Below are 20,228 nucleotides of genomic sequence, written 5' to 3'. Positions count from 1 at the left end.
TGTACAATGGGTTCACACACATGGGCATGCCGATTAGAATGAAGAACATGTCCATGTTGGGGTACATAGTTCAGTCTGCCACACCTGCCTATCCACACTCTTTTTTGGGATGGATGGACCCTCCTTGGGTTGGAGTTACAGAAACTTCACCCCCCTGACCCTTCTTTTTGGGTCTAGGGGTCAGCCTGGCCTTTGCCCTGCGCCCATACCAGCTCACCTACCGCCAGATCAAGTACTTCTCTTTCCCTGGAGAGCTTCTCATGAGGATGCTGCAGATGCTGGTGCTACCCCTCATCGTCTCCAGCCTGGTCACAGGTGAGAGAACCCCAGGCCAGGGATGGTCTCCAGGATCCATCCTGGAGCCCAATCTTGAACCCAGAACCAAGGTTACCCCAAGCATGTGACCACCTCCCTCACTGAGAACCTCAAACTTGGAACCCGTACCTAGGCTAGAGTCTTCTGGCAAAGCCCAGGTCTCCATCAGTCTCATATTCTAGACCTCATACATCGTCACCACCTAGTTCCATAACTTTCCTGCACCTTTCTGGCTCAGTGTCACCCAAAATGAAGGAAAGAAGGTGGTGTGGCACCTGGTGCAGATGGCTGGGGGTGGGGGAAGATGTTGATGGTAAGATGGAGGGGACTAGATAGTGGGTAGAGGGTGGGATGGAAGTATGGATGGATTATGCAGATTCAGCATGCTTTTCCTGTAAAGAGTCAGATAGTGAAAAATTTGAGCGTTGCAGCCATATGGTCTTTGTCGCACCCACCCAATTCTGCCCTTATAGCACAGAAGCATCCATGGACAATATGTGCATGAATGAACATGGCTTTGTCCCAGTAAAACTTTATTTATAAAAATATGTGGTGAGCCTCATTTGACCCATGGACTGTAGTTTGCCAATCCCTGGATTATAAGATGGTAATGAAGAAAAAGGCATGAAAGAATTAGTTCTTAGGTTGGGTTTCCTAAAAGCAGAGCCAAAAACGGGGATATTTTTGCAGGTGGGTTATGGAGGTAGATCTCTCAAGAGAAAGTGAGAGAAACAGGACAGGGCAGGGAAAGAAGCAAAGCAAAGATGTGGGTTTAGAAAGATGGTCTCTCAGCCTAATCCTACAGGGAGCTCTTAAGCCTGAACAGCGCCCCAGAGTTATTCCCCTCTGACATAATCTCCCATTAATTTCTAGTTGAGACAGCACCTGTTGTATTTTTAATTTAACTTAATTTAAAATTTTTCTTCTTTAATTTCTTTTAAATGTTGTATGAAAAAAAAATGAGGTCCCCATATACCCCCCAACCCCCCTCACCCCACTCCTTCCACATCAACAACCTCTTCCATTATCGTGGCACATTCACTGCACCTGGTGAATACATTTTGGAGCACTGCTATATCACATGGATAGTGGTCTACTTTGTAGTCTACACTCTCCCCTAGTCTACCCAGTGGGACATGGCAGGACACATGATGTCCAGCATCTGCCCCTGCAGCGCCACCCAGGATGACTCCAAATCCTGAAAATGCCCCCACATCATATCTCTTCTTCCCTCTCCCTACCATCAACAGCTACCATGGCCACTTTCTCCACATCAGTTCTACAATTTCTTCCATTACTAATCACAATAGTTCCACAGCAGAACACCAGTAAGTTCAGCTCCTGTTGTATGGAGGACAATTCTCAGGAAGTAAGGGTAATGTTCACTATTAGTAGCTGTATTAGCCTTGCAAAGTGCATCTACATGGGGGTACCAACCGTGTCTATTCCAGAGAGTATATAGTGAGGTGGAATGGATGAATGTGTGTTTTAAGGTGGATATTGGAAAGAAGAGTGGCAGGGAACTGAGGTGACAGTAAGAAATAGGGATAAATGGAGGATAGGGTGGGGTTGAAAGAGGTTGGGTTAGAGGGGATGGAAGGCAGTATGGTTATTGGAATTGTACTTGGGATAAAGATGGGCTAAAGGATGGGATGTGGTGTGGTGGGATATATGGGGTATAGGATGGGGTTGATGGATGACAGTGTGGGTAGAAGGATGGCAGTGTGGGTGAATGGATAATGAATGGATGCTGGAGTGCGGGTGTAGGAAGAGTGGATGCTTGTTGGAATGGCCATTGAGGGGGCAGTGTGGAGGAGGGTGGACAGACGGATGGAGAATGGGTGGTGAGGTGTAGATGGGCTACTGTGGTCTGGCCGCATCACCTATCTTCCAGGCATGGCGTCTCTGGACAACAAGGCAACAGGGCGGATGGGCATGAGAGCGGCCGTGTACTACATGGTGACCACAGTCATCGCAGTCTTTATCGGCATCCTTATGGTCACCATCATCCACCCTGGGAAGGGTTCCAAGGAGGGGCTGCACCGCAAGGGCCGGGTGGAGACCATCCCCACAGCAGATGCCTTCATGGACCTGGTCAGGTGATGCTCCTTCTGATCTTGCTGGGATTTCCAGCCCTGCATGCAACCTGACCCATACTTTTTTTTTTAAATACCCTTAAAAATTTTTTTTGGGGTCTTTGTTTTTTTAATGTTACATTAAAAAAATATGAGGTCCCCATATGCCCCCCACCCTCCTCACCCCACATCTCCCCCCATAACAACAATCTCCTCCATCATCATGAGACATTCATTGCATTTGGTGAGTACATCTCTGAGCACTGCTGCACCTCATGGTAAATGGTCCACACCATAGCCCACACTCTCCCCCAGGCCACCCAGTGGGCCATGGCAGGACATACAATGTCTGATAACTGTCCCTGCAGCACCACCCAGGACAACTCCAGCCGCCCAAAATGCCTCCACATCACATCTCTTCCTCCCACTCCCTACTCCCAGCAGCCACCATGGCCACTTTCTGCACACCAATGCCACATTTTCTTTGATTACTAGTCACAATAGTTCATGAATAGAATATCAGTAAGTCCACTCTAATCCACACTCTATTCCGCCATCCTGTGGACCTTAGAATGGTTGTGTCTACTCCACATCTATATCAAGAGGGGGCTTAGATTCTATGTGGATGCTGGATGCAATTCTCCTGCTTTCAGTTGTAGGCACTCTTGGCTCCCTGATGTGGTGGTTGACCTTCTTCACCTCCATGTTAGCTGAGTGGGGTAAGTCCCATAAATCAGAGTGTAGGAATTGCAAGTCTGTTGAGGCTAACCTGACCCATACTTGAGGAGAGACAAAAGGAATGGGCTGGCATCACCTGAAAATGGCAACACCCAAGTTGAACCTAGTTTTGTGGGTACAGTTTTCTGCCCTGGAACCTAGCACATGGCCTGTGAGGGCAGCTGACCCCTAAGATATGATCTTTATTTTGTTTTTAAGCTTTTTATTGTAGTAACATATGTACAACTCAAAATTTCCCATTTTAACCACTTTCAGTTGTACAATTCAGTAATTTAAATTATCTTCACAGTATTTTGCTACCTTCTTCAGTATCCATTACTCCAACATTTCCTCTTCTCAGACAGAAACTCTGCACCCCTTAAGTAATAACTCTTACTTCCCCAGCCCCTGGTAGTCTATAATCTGTTATCTGTCTCCAGAAATTTCTTTCTTCTAGGTATTTCATATAAGTGAGATCAAACAATATTTGTCTTTTTGTGTCTGCCTTATTTCATTCAACATGATGTCTTCAAGTTTCATCCGTGTTGTGGCATGTTAAGATATAATCTTTTAAAGAAATTATAGTAACATATCTATAACATAAATTTGACATTTAATCATTTTTAAGTATGCACTTTAGTAGCATTAATTACATTCACAATGTTGCACTCCCATCACCGTTACCCATCCGTTACCAAAATTTTCCCATCATCCCAAAAAGAAGCTCTGTACACATTAAGCAGTAATTTTGATTCCCTTCTCCCCCCAGTAATCTTTAATCTACTTTTTTTTTCTAATCTACTTTCTGTCTCTATGAATTTGCTTATTCTAAATAGTTCATGTAAGTAGAATCATAGAATATGTCATCTTTTGTGTCTGGCTTATTTTTACTGAGCCTATTGTTTCGAAGTTCATGTTGTCACCTCTATCAGAACCTCATTCCTTTTTATGACTGAGTAATATCCCACTGTTTGAATAGATCACAATTTGTTGATCTTTTCTTCTGTTGGTGGATACTTGGATTATTTCCACTTTTTGGCAATTATGAATATTGCCGCTACAGACATTGTTGTACAAGTGTCTGTCTTAGTCCCTGTTTTTCTTTACTGTAGGTATATACCGAGAAGTGGAATTGCTGGCTCATATAGAAACTCTATGTTTAACTTTTTGAGGGACTGCCACACTGTTTTCCACAGTGGCTGCACCATAGAATAGGATATTTTGACCCTTTTGCTGCAGGATCTCGGGACTGGTCAGAACAGCTGGTGTTTGCCTGGTGATCCCAATTTCCATTGGTGGGTGAATTATACTTATAGAAGAGTCAAGATTTTGCCGGACAGAATCAAGACCAGCTGTGTAAGGCACATCACAGCCTTTTTGCACTTGGGAACACTAGACAGCACATCAGCACTACAGTTGGAGGCCATTAAAATTTTTATTGATGTATATCATTCATACACGAACATACATAAACAATAAATGTATACTAAGAGTTGTGAACTTACAAAACAAACATGCATAACATCATACAGGGGTCCCATGCACCAACCCACCACCAACACCTTGCATTGTTGTGAGACATTTGTTACAAATTATGAAAGAATATCATCAAAATCTTACTAGCAGCTATAGTCCATATCTTATATTTGTTGTATTTCCCCCAAACCACCCTATTATTAATTTTTAAAATATATTTTTTATTACAGAAGTTGTGAATTTGCAAAAACAATCATGCACATGTTTAGCATTCCCATACAACACCCCTTCATCAGCACACCACACTGTGGACCACCAACCATGGTCCATAGCATACATTTGGCACACTTTCCCATACTCCCCCATTAGCAACATAGTACATGTTTGGCATATTTGCCTGAATATTATAGTATTGCTGTTAACCACAATCCATAGGCCACTCTAGTTGTATTTTTCCAATACTTCTCCACATTCCCACCACCTTGCAATAGTGATGTACATCTGCTTTAGTTCACAGAAGGACACTTTTGCATTTGTAACATCAACCACAATTATCATCCACCTCTGGGTTCACTGTGTTATTTAGTCCCTGGATTATGCTCTAGCTTTCTTTCAATTGATATTTACATCCCTAGACAGCCACATTCCCATTTATAAACCAGCTGTTACTCACGATAATGTGTTACCATCAACTCGATACATTTCCACACTTTTACAGTCAAGTTAATTAAAACTTCGACATATTTTAAGCATCAGTAGTCCTTCTCAGCCCTCCTCTTATCTATTCGAAGAATCCACCACCTACCACCTGGTCTCGAAGATGTTTTCCTATATTTTCTTCTAGAAGCTTTACGGTTCTTTTATATTTAGGCTTTGATCCATTTTGAGTTAATTTTTGTATAAGGTGTGAGATAGGGGTTCTCTTTCTTTCTTTTGACTTTAGATATCCAGTTCTCCCAGCACCATTTGTTGAATGGACTGCTCTGTCCAAGCTGGGTGGGTTTGTGAGGCTTGTCAAAATTCACTTGACCACAAATGTGACAGCCTGCTTCTAAACCATCAGTTTGGTTCCATTGGTTTATGTGTCTATCTTTATGCCAGCACCATGCTGTTTTTACCACTGTAGCTAGGCAATATGATTTAAAGTCTGGAAGTGAGAGTCTACTAATTTTGCTTTTCTTTTTCAGTGTTTCTATTCAAGGTCCCTTACCCTTCCAAATAAAATTGACAATTGTGTTTTCCATTTGTTTAAAAAATGCTTGTGGAATTTTTATCAGGATTGCATTGAATTTGTATATCAATTTGGGTAGAATAGACATCCTAATGGTATTCAGTCTTCCAATCCATGCACATGGAATGTTCTTCCAATTATTTAGGTCTTTTCTGATTTCTTTTAACAACGCATTGTAGTTTTCTGAATACAAGTGCTTTACATCCTTGGTTAAATTTATTCCCAAATATTTGATTCTTTTAATCGCTATTATAAATGGAACATTTTTCTGACTTCCTCCTCAGATTGCACATTACTAGTGTCTTTTAAAGTCTATTTCATCTGATATAAGTACAGCCACTCCAGCTTTTTTTTTTTTGTTACTGCATGCATGGATATCTTTTTCCAGCCTTTCACTGTCAATTTTTTGGTATCCTTGGGTCAGAGGTGAGTCACTTGAAGACAGCATATAGATGGCTCATATTTTCTTATCCATTCCACCAGTCTATATCTTTTGTTTGGGGAATTTAATCCATTAACATTCCATGTTATTACTGTAGAGGCAGTTCTTGTTTTACCCATTTTGACCTTTGAGTTTTATGCCATATTTTATTTTTACTCTTTTGACACTTTTCGTGATATAATCTTCATTTCTAGACTTTCTCCTAAGCCTCTCTTTCTTGTCTGTTGTTTTTAGACTGTAGCACACCCTTTAGTATTTCCTGCAAAGCTGGTCTCTTTGTTATAAACTCTCTCTGTTGCTGTTTATCTGTGAATATTCTGAATTAACTCTCATTTTTGAAAGACAGTCTTGTCAGATATAAGATTCTAGGCTGAAAGTTTTTCTCTTGCAGTGTCTTCAATATATTATACTACTGTCTTCTTGTCTCCCTGGTTTCTGATGAGAAATCAGCACTTAATCTTATTGGGTGTCCCTTACATTTTAGAATTGCTTTTCTTTTGCTGCTCTCAGAATTCTCTCTTTGTCTTTGGCATTTGGCATTCTGATTAGTATTGTTTCAGAGTTGGTCTACTCAGATTTATTTGGATGGGAGTATAAGTGTGTAGTAAAAGTTGCTTCTTGGAAATGGATATCTATGTCTTTTAATAGGGTTGGAAAATATTCTATCATTTTTTCAAATATTCCTTCTGCCCTTTTCCCTTCTATTCTCTTTCTGTGACACCCATGACATGTATGTTTGCATGACTCTTGCTGTTATTTAGTTCCCTGAGACCCTGTTCAATTTTTTCCATTCTTTTCTTCATCTCTTCTTTTGTATGCTTACTTTTGGAGGCCACGTCTTCACCATCACCAATACTTTCTTCTTCTTCCTCAAATCTACTGTTATGTGGCTCCAGTATATTTTTTTAAACAAATTTTTTATCCCCTCCCTTGTGGCTTTTTGAATGCTGTCTGCTCTCTGCGTCCATTCGCTGTGCATTCTTCTGTCTGTATTTATTTATTTTTATTTCCCTTCCCTCCTTGTGGCTTGCTTGCTGTCTGCTCTCTGTGTCCATTTGCTGCATGCTCTTCTACGTTTTTGCTTGTCTCCCTTTTTTGGTTGCGTCACCTTGCTGAGTCGGCTTTCTGTGGTGCTTGCAGGCCTGGTGGCACTCTGTGGTGCTTGTGGGCCAGTAGGCGCTCCGTGGTGTCTGTGGGCTGGGCAGCAATCTGCAGCATGCAGGCGAGCCTGCCTTCAGAAGAAGGCTCTGGAACACAAACTCAGGACCTCCCATATGGTAGACAGGAGCCCAACTGATTGAACCTCAGCCACTTCCTGCTCCAGTGTATTTTTAATTTCATTTATTATGCCTTTCATTTCCATAAGATCCGATATTCTTCTATATATGCTTTCAAATTCTTCTTTGTGCTCATCCTATGACTTCTTTTTTTTTTAAAGATTTATTTCATTTGTTTCTCTCTCCTTTCCCCCTGCTGTCTGCTCTCTGTGTCCATTCACTGTGTATTCTTCTGCATCCACTTGCATTATTAGGTGGCACTGGGAAACTGGGTCTCTTTTTTCTTGTGTCATCTTGCTGTGTCAGCTCTTTTTGTGTGTAGTGCCACTTCTGGGTGGGCTGCGCTTTGTTCACGTGGGGTGGCTTTCCTTGTGGGGTGCACTCCTTGCACATGGAGCACCCCTATGTGGGGGTGCCTCTGCTTGGCACAGCAACTCCTTGCACGTGGCAGCACTGTGCATGGACCAGCTTATCACATGGGTCAGGAGGCCTTAGGGATCGAACCCTGGACCCTCCATATGGTAGAGGGATGCTCTATCAGTGGAGCCATGTCCACTTCCCATCAATGTCTTCTTAATATCCTTAGTCTTTTTAGCCTTCCCACTGAATTTATTGTTCCTTTAACTGAGCTATATATTCCTGTTTCTTGGTATGAATTGTAGTTTTTCGTTGGTGTCTTGGAATCTGGCTTACCAGATGTATTTATTCTGGGTACAGTTTCTCTCTGTAGTTTAGGATCTTCTTCCTTTTCTCCCTTGCTGGTTGTGTAGTAGGAGTCAAGGATGTAATTGGTGCTGTAAGCTGTGGAGGCTCAAGCTGCCCCTGCTGCCCCAGAGACCAAAGAAGTTTCTCCTACCTTTCTCCTTTGCCAGGAGTAGGGGCAGAACCACAGTTGTGTGTAATAATCCAACTCATGCCAACCAAGACCATCTGTAGTTGCCTGGAAAGACTGATGAAGCTTCATGCCCCTTCTTCCCCTGCCTGGGGTAGGAATGGAGCTGCAGGTGTGGGCAGCAATCTATGCTATGTGGGTCCAAAATGACCACATTTGCCCAGGTAGACTGACGTAGTCACCCCCTCTCCCTGTCAGGCTGGGGATGGACCTTCTGGATTGCCCAACAATCTAACTCATGTGGGGTGAATGTGCCTGCAGTTGCCCTGAGAAGCTGAGGGAGTACTGTTTCTTCTGTCCTTTAGGAGGTGGGAACAAAACCACTGATGCCCAACTGTTGAGTTTATGTAGGCTGACAGTGCCTGCCATTGCCCAGAGAGGCCAAGGAAACACCAGCCACCTCCTATGCTATTGCATGGTGGGGATGGATCTGTAGGCACCCAACAGTTCAGTCACTTGGGGGCCATTTTAAACAGAAATCACCAACAAAAAGCACAGCAATATGAAAAATGTGGCACAGAATATATGATGAAAAGCATACTCGTTTATGTCATGAAAGCTAAAACAAGAAGACAGAGCATTGTCTTGTTCTACCTGTTATGGGAACTTGCACATGGGGTGACAATGATTTTTCACCACTCTGTGCATGTCCATGAGTCACTACAGAAGTACAAATCCATTTTTGGGAGTAGGCAAATTTGCAGATACAGAATCCATAAATAACAAGGATTGATGTAATATAGATGAGACACTTGGCTCACTTCCTTGCCTAGAGGCTTTCAAACTGGCTGCCATTGTCATCCTCCTCCTCCACCTCCTCCTCATCACTGACATCATCATCATCATCATCATCATTTTAGCACTCCCTTCTAAGGTCTAACCACTTCCCTTCATTCTGTGTTTTTCTGCAGAAATATGTTTCCACCCAACCTTGTGGAGGCCTGCTTCAAACAGGTCAGGGGAAGAGTGCAGTTCGATTAAGGAGGCATGGAGGGTGGGGGGAGCTGAATTGGGAAGGGAAGAAGAGGGGCCTGAGGGAGCAATGGGCAGGGGAGCCTTTGAAGAGTCTGGCAAAAAGAATATATTTATCATTGGTCTGATGTCCGAGGGACAGTTAGAGAGAAGGATGTGAGCCAAAGGTTCCTAAGCTGGAGTAGAGAGTCCAGAATTTCTGCCCATGAAACTCCTACAGTGGAGTTTGGAGAGGTCCTAAATCTGGCTGAGATCACCAGGAGAGCTTGCAAAAAAAAAGCAATTTCTGGGGCCCCACTGCAAACCAGACTCTTCAGGGATGTGGGAACCAGGAATTGGTGTTCCAAAGAAATTTCTCTAGATGATTTTAGTGCATTAATTAAACCACTGATGGACTCATTTATTTAATTGCTTTCTAAGTCATTTATTCATTGAGCCACACCTTCATCTAAGTATTTTATTTTCTGATTCATTCACTCAAGATGGTCTCAATTTATCTTTATTTTCAGTTCAAGACACAGTACAGCACCAGGGTGGTCACCAGGACCATCGTGAGGACAGAGAACGGGTCTGAGCTGGGTGCCTCCATGTCCCCTCCGTCCTCGGTGGAGAACAGCACTAGCCTCCTGGAAAATGTCACCAGAGCCCTGGGCACCCTGCAGGAGGTGCTGAGCTTTGAGGAGACCGTGCCTGTGCCTGGCTCAGCCAATGGCATCAATGCACTGGGTCTTGTGGTCTTCTCTGTGGCCTTTGGGCTGGTCATCGGTGGCATGAAGCATAAGGGACGAGTCCTGCGGGACTTCTTCGACAGCCTCAATGAGGCTATTATGAGGCTGGTGGGCATCATTATCTGGTGAGTGCTGGGTTTTGCCTGGTGGAAAGTAAAGGCTTGGGGCAGCTGTTGAAGGGGTCCTTGGGGATATTGGACATAGCCACTCTTCTATGCAATGGTTAATTCACCCACTCATTCATATATTATTAACTTATTCTCTCTTGCAATTATTTATTCACTTGGCCATTCCCTCTTTATCTATCTATCTATCTATCTATCTATCTATCTATCATCTATTCATCCATCTATTTATTCTTCTAAGCATTGGTCAAATCATTCATTTACTTATTTATTCCTTTATACTCATTCTTCCATTCTTTGTGTATTTATTTGTTCACTTATTCATCCTTCTACAGATCCAAGCATTCTATTCATAAATTCATTCATGAAATCGTCCATGCATTAGTGAAACCACTGATTGAGTCATTTGTCTATTTACTCACTAAGTCATTTATTTTTTCACACATTCATTGACCTGTGCATTCATCTATGCATTTTATTCTCTTATTCACTCATTCACATATTCCCTTCATTCACTCATTCATTCATTAACTTACATATTCATTCACTTGACCACTCATTCATATCTTACTTGCTTAATGGCTTACTCATTTATTCATCTCCAAATTATTCCTTAATCAATGCATTTATTAATTCTTTATATTCCTTCAGACCCTTCACTCATTCAGCAGACATTCCCCCAGGCAGACTTTATCTTGAATTCTGGAATATAGAGATAAATTGAATTCAGCTCTTGTCCTCAGAGAGTTCACAAAGTCTTAGAGGACACTGACAGATAAATATGATACAAAGTAGTAGGTTCTATAGCAAAGGGCCATAAAAAAGAGTTGGGAAGGTGGAGAAGTGACCAGATACTGTTGGGGTGTGTGGTGAACTCCATCTGGGACAGTGAGGATGGTTTCATGGAGGTGACCTCTTAGCTGGGCTATGAAAAATAAGTAGGAATTCAACATGACAGTAAGATTGAAGTGGTACTTCAAGTAGAAGGAAGAAAATATGCAAAGCTGGAAAGGATACAAGTTGTTTGGAGAGTGGTGAGGAGTTCAGGAAGATGGGAGTGTGTTGGAACATAGTAAGTGCTCAGTAAATATTTATTGAATGAATGGATAAATGATTCTGATTTAGCACAAGTTGTCAGAGATGCTGGTGGGAAAGCCAGTAGCCCAAGGATGGTAAAATGAGGAAGAATATGAGCTCAGAGGAAGGAGAATAGGGGCATTAAGGGTTCAAATGTGGAGCACAGACTTGGGGGCAGGGAATAAGGATTCTCCAGGCCTGAGATCAGAAAAGTCTGGACCATGGGTAGGGAGGGGTCCTAAAAACAGTGTGAGGGAGCTTAACTGCAGGAGTGGACCTGATAAGATTGTATGTCTTGAAGTTGCAGGAACTGTGCTGCAGTCTGAGTGTGAGCTCTTGGTAAGCAGGAAGAAAGGGAGGTGGGATATTTTTGTGGAATCCAGCCCCATTTCTTTATCTTTGGGGAGATAAAAAATAGGGGACTGGTATGGCGGGCATTGCCTGGCTCCAGTTTTGCAACAAATGGACAAGCATTTTGCAAAACCTTGGAGCTGCCACCTGAACTGTAGGAGAAGTCAGGAGGGACACTGACAGGTATCTGGCTTGGTTCAGGTACGCACCTGTGGGCATCCTCTTCCTGATTGCTGGGAAGATCTTGGAGATGGAAGACATGGCTGTCCTAGGGGGCCAGCTGGGCATGTACACCCTCACCGTCATCGTGGGCTTGTTCCTCCATGCCGGTGGCGTTCTCCCCCTCATCTACTTCCTCATCACCCACCGGAACCCCTTCCCCTTCATCGGGGGCATGCTGCAGGCCCTCATTACTGCCATGGGCACGTCTTCCAGGTATGCCTTGCCCCCACCAATGGTGCCTTCCCCAGGCCAACTTCTTGTCTTTCATGGAGACTTTCTTAGGATTCCTGTCCTCTCCCCACCATAGACAACCTCTTCTGAATTATGTGATAATGTTGGGGTTTTCTGAAGTTCTCCAGGTGGCTAAACACTTGGAGGCTGGCCTTTGTCCTGGGCTGGTTCTCCTGACCCCTGTCTTCTTTCCTGTTCCCTCATTTTACATGGAGGTGAACCAGGTGCCAATTTTGAGGTTAACACAAAGTTCCAGCATGCCCCCATGTTCTTAGTTAATTTCCAGTTCAGAGGTTCTCTTCTACCTTTGAGATGGCCTCTTGGACCACTCCCCGGCTTCTTTTTCCTTTTTCTGTTGTTTTAGGTGGTTCATAAAGAGCACTCCCTTCTCCTATCCAAATTTAAAACAATCTGAGTGGTGTCACAGGGGCCAAAGAGAGGGAGAAAAATGCCATCTTTATTGACCATAAAACTGATTGGAGAAAGTGCCTTAAATCTGTGGCTGAGCAGGTTGCTACCACTCCACTGCACCCCAGAATTACACTCACCTCATCACTGTAGAGTTGGACACCCGGAGTCCCTCTCTGTGAGTCCAAGCTTCTCAGTTGGATGGCATAAAACTGACCAGAACACGTGTTTTATGGACAGACTGACTCCAAATGAGATGCCCACTTCCTTCAACTAAACTCTTCAGTCAATGAAATTACTTCTTTCCTGGAAATTAGTAGGGGGTGGCTGGATGGAGCTACTGTGAAGGTTTGTAAAGCTGAAGTTGCTCCCCATGGAAACATGGAATGGGGAATAAGAGTCTACTATAACACCCACCCCTATATTAGCCCCAAGGAGGTCTTCTCCTTTCGGGGAGTGAATAGTCAGGGTGACCAGTGTCATGGACTATCCTTAAATGATTGGGCTTAAGTGTCAAGAGACCTTCAGCCTGGTGGACCCCATTGCTGCATGCTTCCTATATAATGAGAAGCCCCCCTTTCCCACACACAGTTATCAGCCTCTGAAACATTATAGTCCTGCCTTTATCCCTTGTTCTTGCTCCCTGATATTCTCAGGGGAACCCTCTTTTGGCCCCATTTTTGCTCATCCCAGCCCTGCCACCCCCTAATCTCAGCCTCTGGGGCTTTCTCCCCCAGCTCCGCCACACTGCCCATCACCTTCCGCTGCCTGGAGGAGGGCCTGGGCATTGACCGCCGCATCACCAGGTTTGTGCTGCCCGTGGGGGCCACCGTCAACATGGATGGCACTGCCCTGTACGAGGCCCTGGCCGCCATCTTCATCGCCCAAGTCAACAACCATGAGCTCAACCTGGGCCAGATCACAACCATCAGGTGAGACGGCTTTGGGTGGGACCTGGTCCTGCCAGAAGGTGAGACCCAACAAGAGGGGGTTGGCTTGGACACCCACTTTCATCCCCATCATGGAGGAAAGGAGGGAGTCCCATCCTGATGTCAAGGGAGATCTCAGAGGTTGGAGGGAGATGTGACAAGAGACACTGATGCCAGATGAGGCTAAAGATGGGATGTTGAACCTGCCTAGAGCTGGCAAGATGGTCTTGCTAATTCTTCTTTCACAAGTTATTGTGGGAGATCCCTTTTCCAGTGTTTTCCAACTGGGCCTGGTATATTCTAGTAACCCAAGATGCTTGTTATAAACAGATTCCTGGGCCTCATTATTCAGAGGTTCTTACTTTATCATTATAAAAATATTAGCAAACATTCAGGTCTTTGTTCCAAAGTCTCTTTTGCAGGAGAGTTTTCCCGAACACTCTCTTTAAAATTGCAAATCCAGTAACATTAAAAAAATAAAGACAAAAAAAAATGCGTAGAGAAAAGAAAACATAGGGAGTGTTTCCTAACACCCCCCCTACCCCCCAAAAAGTATATTAAATCAACAACCTCTGCTTTTAAGGAAACTTCAGATATAAGGAAAATAAAATGCTTGCGTTATGACCTATTTCTTCCTAAATTTAATAAATATTTAAGCATAGATCCTTTAACACATGGCATCAGAAACTCCTGCTAGGCAATTGAAAAATAAAGTTTAAAGAAAAAAATTGCACATCTGGCCTTTCTTAGACTGGATTATTTCCTCCTAGCACCATCTGCCTTAGTATATATTTTACATATCTTCTTTATTGTCTTCCTCCCTCACCAGAATGTAAGCCCTGTTGGGGCAGGGATTTTCTACTAGGTGTCTAGCACATAGTAGATGCTCAATAAATATTTGTTGAAAGAATGAATTTAATGAACACTCTATAACCAGTCTTGTGCAAAGTGTTTTTTCTTTTTACTTATTTAACTCTCACCATTCTCCACGAGGTGGGTAAAACTGTGATTCCTGTTTTAGAGAATGGGTAACAGAAGTTAGGCAAGTTGTAAGTCGTTTGCCAAAGGTCTTATACTGGGAAGAGATGGACCCAGGCACCTTGATTCCTGGATTGAAAGCGTAGAGTATGAGGTGGGAGGAAAGGTGGAAGGGGTTTGAGGAGGGGTTGGGAAGAAGGGGTACATGTGAGCAATGGTTTGATATTCTCTCTTTTTTTTTTTTTTTTTTAAGATTTATTTATTTATTTAATTCCCCCCCCTCCCCTGGTTGTCTGTTCTTGGTGTCTATTTGCTGCGTCTTGTTGCTTTGTCCGCTTCTGTTGTCGTCAGCGACACGGGAAGTGTGGGCGGCGCCATTCCTCGGCAGGCTGCTCTTTCTTTTCGCGCTGGGCGGCTTTCCTCACGGGCGCACTCCTTGCGCGTGGGGCTCCCCCACGCGGGGGACACCCTTGCGTGGCACGGCACTCCTTGTGCGCATCAGCACTGCGCATGGCCAGCTCCACACGGGTCAAGGAGGCCCGGGGTTTGAACCGCGGACCTCCCATATGGTAGACGGACGCCCTAACCACTGGGCCAAAGTCCGTTTCCCTGATATTCTCTTATCCAGGTGAGAGGCTTCAGATTCACAGACCCTATCTCATTCTGTTCCACACTAAGCAAACGCATTCTGCCTCTTTGGCCATGAGGACACTTGGAACTCATGGCGTTGGAATTGCCTATTGTCTTCAGCCCCTAAAACAGGTCTCAGAAGTGTCTCTGGCTGTTGGGGAATAGCTTCTTGTTCAACTGATCAGCAAAAATTTATTGATCACTTATTATTGTATGAGACCTGGATGCTGGGGACATGACAGTGGAAGAAAACACTCATGGATCTGCACTGGACCTCTTTGAAAATAGGATAAAGCAGCAGTTCAGAGATCTGGGAAGGGGCCATTGAGGATTTTGCTCATGACTTGAGCTACTGGTAGTAAGAGCCAGCATGAACTCCTGGAAAAGGGCTTGGGGAACGGGCAGGGGAGCAAATCTTCAAGACTCTTGTCCTTGTGCAGGGACTTTTTTGGGGGGTGAAGACAGGCCTAGTCTGATGTCTCTGCTGATGGAGGCCAAGGGGCTGGTTTCTTGGCTTATGTCTCCATTTTATTGGACAAAGCAAACTTGGAAAGCTTTGTGGATGTAGGTCTGCCTTTGTTCCTTCCTTGCTCAGTCACTTGGTGTCTACGTGCCAAGCACTGTGTTTGGCGCTTGGAAGACCCAAAGGTATGAAAGGCACAGACTCAGCCCAGAAGGAGTTCACTGTATATTAGGGGAGAAAAATGAGTGCACCAACATTCCCATATGGTGTGGTAAGTGCTGTGTTGGGGAAGCCACATGATGTGGGAGCAGCACTTGGTCCAGCTTTGGAGAGGAGTCAGTGACTGAAGCCTTCATGGACAGGTAACAACCAAGTTGAATCTGGAAGAGGGAGTAGGAATGAACCAGGTGAAAGGAATGGGGTGTGTCAAAAGTGTTACGGCACCTTGGAACAGTGGTTCTCAAAGTGTGGTTCCTGGACCATCATCTTCACGGTCTGTTGGATTGTAAATTATCAGGCCCCACTGCAGTCCCCGCAAATCAGAAACTCTTGATGGTGCCCAGTTGTCCTTGTTTTAACCATCCCTCCAAGAAATTATGATGCATGCTAAAGTTTGAGAACTAAGCCCTTAAAGAAACCAAGAGTATTTTATCAATGCTGGAACCTAGAGGACATGTGGAGGAATAGAAGGAGATGAGGTTGGAAAGGAGAGCAGGGGAAAGCTTGGGAAGGTCCCTGTAACCAAGAATTTCAAATTAACAGCAAACATTCAAAATTGAGTGTTGAGAGCTTTCTATATGTCAAGCTCTGCGTGGAGACCCAAGGATGCAGGAAAAATAAGAAGGTTCCTGGGCTGAAGGAGGATCCAGTCTAATGAAGGAAAAAGATACATGATGATGGTGATGCTGTTGATGGTGGTGGTGATGGTGATGATGGTGAGATGATTCTGATGATGGTGAGGGTGTTGATTTGATGGCGGTGATGATGGTGATGGTTACAGTATGGTGATGATGGTGATTGTGGTAATGGTGATTACGATGATGATGGTAATGATGGTGTTGATGATCATGTGATGAGTCTGGTGATGACAGTGATGATTCTGTTAATGGTGATGTGTTGACTGATGGTGATGATGGGGAGATGATGGTGATGATGGTTATAGTGATGGTGATGATATTGGTGATGATGTTGGTGATGTTGGTAATGATGGTGATTATGGTGTTGATCATGTAATGATGATTCTGATGATGTGTTGATTGATGGTGAGGCTGGTGATGATGGTGAGATGATGGTGATGGTAATGATGATGACAAAGCAATTGCTGTGTGCCAGATATGTAGCAAATATTTCATAGTTTGTGGTATTTGCATGCCATTCTATAATTTTCTGTGCATAGCTCTGCCACCTCCTTTGCCAAATTAAGAAAAATGGCTATTTGCTTATAATAGTCTAATAACTTTGGGAGTCCAGAGGAGTCATATAGCTTTCATATAGCTTTCTTTTCCATTACTTTTATTAGCATCACTCTGAGAAATTTCAGCATCCAAACAGATGACCCAGCCATCACCTTGGCCTCAGTTTCATGATATTCTGAACTCGATGACTCTCAGTCCACTCCATTTCAACAACCTACCTTTGGGGCCATTCCCTGGACTTTCTCAGTCTGCTCTGACATATTTAGTATACATGGTGTAGCCACAACCTCTGACCCCTTCACCTCTCATTTGAACTTTCCCTACACAAGCTCTTCAATCCCTTGAGAACCATCAATTCCTTATCACCTCTATTTCTCCTCATTATGGTTTCATTTTGTTTCCTATGTATTTTGGTCCAGTACTTCTCAAAATCACTTGGGGATTTTGTTGAAAAGTGGAGTCTGATTCAGTAAGTCTGAGGTGGGACTAGAGATTCTGCATTTCTAGCAAGCTCTCATGTGACTCTGATGGGACCACATATAAGTTATGAGGCACACAGGACAGAGTGTGGCACTTCACTCTTTCACTTTCTTTCCAGTGTCTTTCATATCTTTACTCCATAGTCTTAGATATGCCTGTATGATCTCCACATCCTTAACTTTGGGAACTCAACCATCCACTTTATCTCCTTCTATATTAAGATGTTTGAGCCCAGTTAGAGAAATTTCTACCCATTCTGGAGAGTGACAACACTACAAGATGATGCTTTAATCATCAGACTGGCACATTTACACTCAGAAATCCCTGTATGCAAATGATTCACAGCCCTGGTCACACATTGGAATCCTGGTACTCCAAGCGGTTCTGACTTCAATATAGTGGAGTGTGTATGGGGCATCAAATGTTTGTGAAATCTCCCCAGGTGATTGTACTGTACAGCCAGGGTTGAGAAACCTTATGTTATGCACTGGCCCCTTACCCATCCCTCAGCAGTCATCCTAAAACTCTCTTTATGTCCAAATACCTTTTTCTGATTCCCTTTCTCTTGGCAGTTCTTGCCTTCTACTTCGGGAAGATAATCCATGCTGGAAGATAGATCCAGAATTCTGCTCCCATGACTCAAATTTATTACTATGTGTATCCACCTGCACTTCTTTCCTCTGAAGCAGTTTAAACAGGACTCTTTTGCTCTGTTCAAAACACATTCCTCTATAGTTTTCTGCATCCAAGCCCTACTATCTTCCCACTGTTTTAGCCATTCCTTTCCTTTTTTTTTTGTATTTTCAACTCTATTGCCTTCATTTAACTTTTCTCTGAAGATATGAAGACATGATGAAATTGTTTTCATAATATAAAAATAAAAACCTCATACCTAAAGTGCTGATGACCTCAGGGAAACCTAGATTCCAAAGCCCATGCTCTTTATTTAAAATTTTTTTATTGTTTCTTTTTTGAAGATACATAGATCACAAAAAATGTTACATTAAAAAATATGATGTTCCTATATGCCCCACCACCCACTCCTCCCACATCAACAACTTTCATCATTGTGGCACATTCATTACATTTGGTGAATACATTTTGGAGCACTGATGCACTGTATGGGTTATAGTTTACATATATATTGTCCAGCATCTGTCCCTGCAATATCATTTAGGACAACTCCAAGTCCCAAAAATACCCCCACATCACTTCTCTTCTTCCCTCTCCCTGCTCACAGCAAGCTACCATGGCCAAGTTCTGCACATCAATGCTACAGTTTTTTCCATTACTAGTCACAATAGTTCTATAGGAGAATATCAGTAAGTCCACTCTAATCCATATTTTATTCTTCCATCCTGTGGACCCTGCAATGGTGATGTCCACTCCACCTATATATTAAGAGGGCAGAGTTCATGCTCTTTAGCAGAGCATCCTTCCTTCCCCAACATCTGCCTGCCTTTCTTTGTTCACATGAAGATTGTTAATAAAGGTGTGTACCACAATGTCATATGGCATAGTACAAAGCTGGCTCGGTGGGAACATTTATAACTGTCATCAGCAACAGGATGGAGTCTTTTCTATTTTTATAGAAGTCCTGCAATACCATCCTGTAAATGGGGACAGCAGTCCTGAACTGATTCCTTGCTGCTCAGGGGACTTTCAAGGATATAGTTTACCTTTAGGCACCAGGATTGTTAGCACCTGGAGGTTGTGTGGGATTTTGAGGCCATGTTCAGCCCTTTCTGCTATAGGGAGAGGAAGTCTCTGGTTCCAGCTACTTCATTGTCACACAACCGAGAGATTTACATTGGATCTTCAAACAATCTTCCTTGCATTTACCAATGGATTGCTGGGATATATGAAGCCTTTTCTAGGGGTAACCAAGGATGCAGGGAAGAAGACATAAAGAACTTCAAGGAAACATGGTTTTTCTTTGTCTAGATCAAGTCCCAAGCATTGTAGTGAGCACTTCTAATGGGAAACTTTGACATAATTGGGAGTAGCGCAGTCATCAAAAGGGGTAAGAATGTGAGCCCTCTGAGGGATGTTCATGAATGGAACATAATTTCCAGGTATACTCCTTTTTTTCCTGGGAATCTATGGAGAAATCTTGATGGTGATGGGCAGTTTGAGATCCTCCAGGTATTGCTTCAAAATTTAGTGGCAGATAGTTATTGGCTGGCTGGTCATAATCTAAATCTAATTCAAAGTAGATTGAGTTGGCTTCTTGGATTAAGGTGGAATTAGCTCATCTCATGCAATGTGAACTGCCTGCCTCCAGAGGGTGTCCTCTGATCACTTTTTTTTTGCCAGATGCTAGTATTTGGAGGAGATAGACTATGTCACTTAGGAAGCTGTGAATGGTACTCCTGTTAACCAGGCGCTATCTCATTCATTACTCTCAACATCCATGCACAGTAGGTATGTATCTCCCATTCTACAGATGAAGAAACAGAGACTCTGAATTTATGTTCAGGTCTACATCTCGTTAATGGAGACTGCTGGACTCCCAAGCACTTTCTCAATTCCTTAACTCCAGCTTTCAGTCATTATTCTGATAGAGCCATTATCTGAACTCAGGATCCCGAGTGGCCCTATATTTATGATAGAATCTGGGAAAGAGCTTCAGAGTCCACTAGGAAAAGGGGCAGCAGCTATGTGCAGTAGCACTTTTCCTGGCAAGCTCAGTGACTTTTGAACCCTTACACATCATTACAGGAATCGTAGCTGATGCAGGAGATAAAATCTAACCCATGCCTGATCCAGTCTGACCCTCTCCTTGATGGTGGCC

At 43.4% G+C, this 20,228-nt stretch overlaps 1 protein-coding gene across 1 annotated transcript in view; it reads left to right on the top strand.

Annotated features, from left to right (window-relative positions):
- The window catches only part of SLC1A6 (solute carrier family 1 member 6), a 31,667-nt gene that overhangs the window by 7,487 nt on the left and 3,952 nt on the right, over positions 1-20,228 (top strand). Inside the window, exons 3-8 of the mRNA XM_004478072.3 lie at positions 178-315; positions 2,210-2,414; positions 9,337-9,379; positions 9,907-10,250; positions 11,880-12,113; positions 13,277-13,471. Coding sequence (XP_004478129.2) covers positions 178-315; positions 2,210-2,414; positions 9,337-9,379; positions 9,907-10,250; positions 11,880-12,113; positions 13,277-13,471 — 1,159 coding nt within the window. The remainder of the gene's footprint in view (positions 1-177; positions 316-2,209; positions 2,415-9,336; positions 9,380-9,906; positions 10,251-11,879; positions 12,114-13,276; positions 13,472-20,228) is intronic.

This window comes from Dasypus novemcinctus, chromosome 30 (genome assembly GCF_030445035.2).
Source record: "Dasypus novemcinctus isolate mDasNov1 chromosome 30, mDasNov1.1.hap2, whole genome shotgun sequence".
Lineage (NCBI taxonomy): Eukaryota > Metazoa > Chordata > Mammalia > Cingulata > Dasypodidae > Dasypus > Dasypus novemcinctus.
The sequence above is the reverse complement of the archived record's forward strand: the minus strand, read 5'-3'. Positions and strand labels throughout refer to the sequence as shown.